This window comes from Ciona intestinalis, unplaced genomic scaffold (genome assembly GCF_000224145.3).
Source record: "Ciona intestinalis unplaced genomic scaffold, KH HT000087.2, whole genome shotgun sequence".
In the NCBI taxonomy this organism is placed as follows: domain Eukaryota; kingdom Metazoa; phylum Chordata; class Ascidiacea; order Phlebobranchia; family Cionidae; genus Ciona; species Ciona intestinalis.
Window position 1 is genome coordinate 73,091 of NW_004190409.2, and position 5,967 is coordinate 79,057.

General features: G+C 41.7%; 1 protein-coding gene and 1 non-coding gene across 2 annotated transcripts in view; both read right to left on the bottom strand.

Annotated features, from left to right (window-relative positions):
* Positions 1-3,744, bottom strand: part of LOC100184306 (ral GTPase-activating protein subunit beta) — a 7,013-nt gene extending 3,269 nt beyond the window's left edge. Inside the window, 16 exon segments of the mRNA XM_026838442.1 lie at positions 2-75; positions 134-247; positions 330-450; positions 510-624; positions 778-936; positions 988-1,205; positions 1,252-1,316; positions 1,319-1,469; positions 1,520-1,626; positions 1,677-1,852; positions 1,973-2,101; positions 2,168-2,354; positions 2,409-2,575; positions 2,980-3,185; positions 3,423-3,469; positions 3,526-3,744. Coding sequence (XP_026694243.1) covers positions 2-75; positions 134-247; positions 330-450; positions 510-624; positions 778-936; positions 988-1,205; positions 1,252-1,316; positions 1,319-1,469; positions 1,520-1,626; positions 1,677-1,852; positions 1,973-2,101; positions 2,168-2,354; positions 2,409-2,575; positions 2,980-3,185; positions 3,423-3,469; positions 3,526-3,661 — 2,172 coding nt within the window. The 5' untranslated portion in view covers positions 3,662-3,744.
* Positions 3,745-5,782: 2,038 nt separating this feature from the next.
* On the bottom strand, positions 5,783-5,851 carry mir4104 (microRNA 4104). The gene has a single exon (NR_034500.1). It is a non-coding gene; the product is annotated as a microRNA 4104 (primary transcript).
* Positions 5,852-5,967: the final 116 nt, after the last annotated feature.

Below are 5,967 nucleotides of genomic sequence, written 5' to 3' on the forward strand. Positions count from 1 at the left end.
TTATATCGGACTTCCACGGATCAAGCTTCTGCGATACGAGATTGACAACTTGCACAAACAATCCATACGCTGTATCTGTGGTGTAATTCCCATTATTACATCATAATATTCATCATTATGACATCACACTCACCAATCGGTACAACCTCGTTTTCGTTGGGTTGCACGACACCTAGTGGTGAACCGTTTGCCGAGTCACCAAGCGACTCGAATAATGCTGAGTCTTGCAACGTAAGTAACAATGCACCTGTAACATTAAAAATAATGTAGTTAGAATAACATTCAAATAATATTAAACCTTCTAAATACTAACGACCCCCCAAACCCACCGAGGATCATCTGCGTATTCACGGCATCCGTCTCGCACTGGAGGGAGCCAATAAGCAGATCCAACAATCGTTTTCTCGTTGATTGAAATGTCAACTTCTCAACACTAGGAGGCCATATTTCCTGTGAGTATGTATGTTTTTATGACATCATAAATAAACTTGACTATGACATCACAATACCTCAATTTCCAGCGTATTATAATGTAGCGGTAATGGCAACATAGAAATCAAAAGATGTATTGAGGCGCGTCGTAACTCGGTAGTGTTGACGTATGGTTTGTAATAATGAAGATCTCTGTGGGGAGGATTACAATGATGCTGATGGTGAGGAATATATTTACATGGGTGCTGAGTTTGGAATAATTTTCTACGAGTTACAGGAGATTAAGTCGCACCAAGTTAAAGTAAACCAACAAAAACGCTTTCTTTACCAAAGCTGTCAACATACCTGTCTGGGAGGATTGATTCCAACGTTGATAACAAAGCAGGAAGCAGACACGTCACCCCTGGCAGATCAATCCGCATCAAGTTGACAGAGTTTAACAATATGCTCGCTGTTACTTGCCGACTGTCGCCTAGCAACCCTTGTGACATCACGAGGTAGAATCTATGGGGTGTGTGATGTCATAATGTGTACTTGTGACATCATAATGCTCACCTCGCTAAATACGCTGGAAGTATTTCCTCCCCTGTTCGTTTGCAACACACGAGGCGACAAAGAGCCCCACATGACTCGGCACGTCCAGCATCTGATGACTCGGGGAAATCTGACCCGTCGAACATAGGATTGGCCACCATGTCACTAGGGGGGGCCAGAGAGCAGGTTGGACGCAAGCACACCACTCGGGGTCCTACTTCGCCCTTCATACGCTGAGGCTAGTGACAATAATAGTGATTGTGATGTCATATATACAACAATAACCATCATTATGACATAACCACCTTGTTCAAATTGACACGATGCTAGGGCAGCATCGAACAGCCAACCCCGAGTAAATGAAGCAGAGTGTTTACGCGGGGCCTGAGGGGGGATGGGTGGGGGTGCATGTCAACTTTGTTCGATGGGGTAGTGGTTGGGGTGGGGGGGTTGGTTGAGGGGGGTAGGGGTGATGATGGAGGCTTAGGGGGGATGGAGGAACCCTGGGGGGGAAGGGGGTTAAAATATTGCTGTGAAATCAATAAAAAACAACTTTTTTATTTTTCCCAGATTTCCTTGTGTTGGTTGGTGTAATAGGGGTTGAGATCTGCATTAATATGTTGGGGTAGGTCACCTCGTATTTCCTCTCCGAGCTTAAACCTGTTAATATGGGATGTTCACCTCTGAGTGTGGTGTGGACAGGTGCTTACCTAGGAATGCGTCCACCAACGAGGATATTCCTTTCATTGCTTTAAGGAAAATATAAGGCAGCATACGCAAGCATGGCTGTTGGGAGGGCTCGATGAGAGAATCCGATTTCATCGATCTTTCGATGAATAACGGGGATTTACTGAACTTGTTTGAATTGCATAATTCAACAGGGTCACTGAAAGCATAGAAATATTAAACGAAGTGCACCTACTATGATGTCACAACCCACCTACTATGACATCACAACCCACCTACTATGATGTCACAACCCACCTACTATGATGTCACAACCCACCTAATAATGTGTAGCATCCTAAACCAAGTCTGCACGATCTGTTCGTTCGAAAAATTTTGAACTAAATTCAAATCCTCGTGGTTGGTGTTGTGTTGGGGGAAGTCTGGGCCGTGCATTGTTTTCAATAATCTATATTGTGCACATTGTAATCAACTATGACATCACAATTAACTATGACATCACAATGCACATTACCTCGATGTCAAGGCTGAAATTACCCGACTCCACCATTCGACCACAGGAGAGTGGTGGCGCCACCGAGCCACCATAATTTGCGAAGTTTTCCACATTGTTGGGGCAGGGAAGCAGCGTGCGCATGAACTCATCCATACATTAAAGAAGGTTTGCATTAAAGGTTCGCATAGTTGTTCTGCTAACCCGTCTGTTGGTACATGGATGTTATTATGACATCACACATAATGTATTATGATGTTACTTGGTTGGGAAGGCGGAGCGAGAAGGACGTCAGATATTTTAAGAACGAACATCAACAAAGTATTCCATGTTTCGCGGTCGAGTGACTCTGATTCACGGACGATGGTTTGTACGGTTTGTAAAACCGATTGACACAGCGCCACCTGTTGGCTGGTGCTGCCGTCCAACCTATGAACATAGAAACATTATATTGGGATGTGAACATAGAAACATTATATTGGGATGTGAACATAGAAACATTATATTGGGGTGTGAACATAGAAACATTATATTGGGATGTGAACATAGAAACATTATATTGGGATGTGAACATAGAAACATTATATTGGGATGTGAACATAGAAACATTATATTGGGATGTGAACATAGAAACATTATATTGGGGTGTGAACATAGAAACATTATATTGGGATGTGAACATAGAAACATTATATTGGGATGTGAACATAGAAACATTATATTGGGATGTGAACATAAAAACATTATATTGGGATGTGAACATAGAAACATTATATTGGGATGTGAACATAGAAACATTATACTGGGATGTGAACATAGAAACATTATACAACCTCGGCACGAACAGATTCTGCAGATGATGGAACATCCTTCGCACGAACGTCAGTGGTTCATCATGTAAAGGCTTGGGTAGATTGGGTTTGGGGTGTGTTGCTATACTTAGCCATGCACGATATATTGCAACGCAATCCCTTAACGTGTCGTATTCAGACAACGATAAACTTAAGCCGAAACATAAAACTTCCATTGACCATTTCACCTGAAGAATAGTTTGGTGAAAAGTTATTGCACAAAACCAATAAAACTGACAATTTAGACAACCAATTAGTGTCCACTGTGTTGAAGCAATTGCCGTTGTCTTGCCCAAAGACACACACGTCTAAAAATGGTGGAAGACTAGTAGCGTTGGGGCTTGAACCAGATACCGTCGGTTACAATGCGTTTGTTCGAACCGTTACACCACCGCGTCATATTTACGTCATTCAACCAAACTCACCTCTGCATTTGTTTCTAACTGGGGCGATGAAAGTAAGTTTCCTTGTGCTGTAACACATAAGCTTGTTACATGAACTAACCAAAGTACTAATAAGGTGTTTCACCTTCGTTTGCGACAATGCATGCCACAACTGACTTGGCGACGTCTCTTCCCACATTTGTCGGGAAATTGTGCAGAACACTTTGACACTTCAGGTCGTCCAAAACTTCGCTTTCCAACGAAACCCATTCGTCGTACATTTTGCAACAACAACTAAAACCAGAGTTTACTAAAAGATGTTTTAAGTATACTATGCTAAAACTATAATGTTGTTGTTGATTAACTTTTCATAGACATCGTATATTATGTAATATAAGATATCTATAATGCAGCGCCGGGTCGACGTCACAACTATGATTATGACGTATTAGCAACCAATATTTCACGTTTTTACTTCGAAAATTGCGATGGATGAAATAAATTGGGAAAATTTTGCTGAAAATCTAAAAAATAATTCGATTTTTCGGGACTATTTTAACAAGTTTTGCTGTTTGCCCATATTTGGACAACGGGTTTCGTACATTGCGAGTTCTGAAATATTTTTACTCGATCCTCGTCCAATCAGAAACCTGGAAGATGAAATCTCCATGGACCACGTGATCGAATGGTTGCTTAGCAACCGACTGCAGCTATTTCAACGGTGACGTCATAGAATATATTGCATTGTGACGTCATGTTTTAGAATGAACTGTATTGTGACGTATCTGTGTAACATTTTTCTACTGCGTTTATTCTTTTAAATTTACAATCAATGTTAATTATGACGTTATGTATCCTAGATCGAGGGCTGGTATCCACTTCCGGTTGTGCCGGAAGTTACGTCACGATATATTTGAACAGGGGAATGGGGATTCCCCGGAATGGAAAACACTTGAAGAGGTTAAACACCGCCATCTAGCGAGAGTTAGGCACGTGATCGAATTCACTAAGTTCGTCGAATCAACGAAGCATGACCGGGACCTTATAAGGTTAAACATAGAAATATTATACTTGTATTGTATCTTATTTCTATGTTAGGTTTTGGATGGACGTCGAAGAGATGCGCTCCAGCGACACCAAGCGGTTACCATTTTTTCGCGCCGTCGTGCGGAAATATTTAATGAAGACAAGTAGCCATTGTCTTCCTGACGACGTCACAAACCAAGTATTCAAGCGTACGTAGATTGTATGTAGTAATGTGGTGTATGACGTCATAATAGCTGTTTCAGGTTCTCGCGATGCGCGGGGATTGGATTATGACGCAATAATGAAGCTTCAAACCCTTGTTTTCCAAAGATTACATTGTTACTGGTTGCCACAGTTTCTTATGACGTGTACTGACGTCACTGATAAAGAGGCGGAGATGCTGCGAGAGGTAGTTTGATTGATAGATGATGTTTGATTGACAGGTGGTGTTTAATTGACAGATACAGATGAGTGAACGACGCCGAAACGGCATGGCTTTACGTAGTTTACGCCGATGTCCGTTTGTGCGATTTACGTCAAAGCCACGTCACGACGACGTCGTTCATGACGATGTCATTCCTACAATCAAAGATGTCGCTGAATCCGAAGATTGTGACGTGATTAAAAAAGACAATATTCCACAGTTAGTAAATAAACGTGATTGTTTCGCAATAAACTGACCATTGTTACGTAGACAATCATCGTTGCGTGTCGATAGAGGATTGATTATGACGTCAGAATCTAATATGACGTCGTCTACGTCAGAGTTTCAGCATTCAGCGACGACTGAATCTTATGACGGAGATGGTTCCAGCACGGGAGATTCCCCGGATGGATGGGGTCTGTTCGATATAGTCTCGACACAGTCGCATGATGACGTCATGGGGACCACCTCGCAGAATCTACGATCAACGAAAAGTGATTATGACGTCATAGAACGATTACCCCCGATAACAATGACCAAAGAAAGAAGCAAAAGCGCCATCTATCACACCCATGACGTCATAACCCCGGGTAGTTACGTCATAATCGATGTTTTTACTACGTAACAGCACAATTTGTTAACAGAAGGTTTATACGAAAGTTCAATGACGTCATCATCTGTTAAACCAACATCATCGCTAATGACGTCACTGGAGAGTGACGAATTCGATGACGTCATTGATTATTTAAATCGTGCGGAACCTGAAATGACATTGTCGAATATTTTGTCATGTGACGTCATAGCTGCATCACCATTCCGCGAATTCTTGTCACGTGGTGTGAAGGACCTCTATGCAGATGATTATGACATCACAATATTCGATTTATGGCGGAAAATCGAATCGCTGCGTGTGACGTACTTCCGGTTAAAAGCTTCGGAAATTTCAAGCAAGGTATGACGTCGTAATGACGTTTAATGTGTATAGTGACGTCAAATATACAATCAGTCAACAATTTCACGTTACAATGCAGTGACAAAAAAATAATAATTCAATTTTCTCAGCTTTGTGACATCATCAGGCAATCAGAGATAACAATGGCTTCTGTAACGTCACTAAAGCTTCTTCCAAACGAAAAA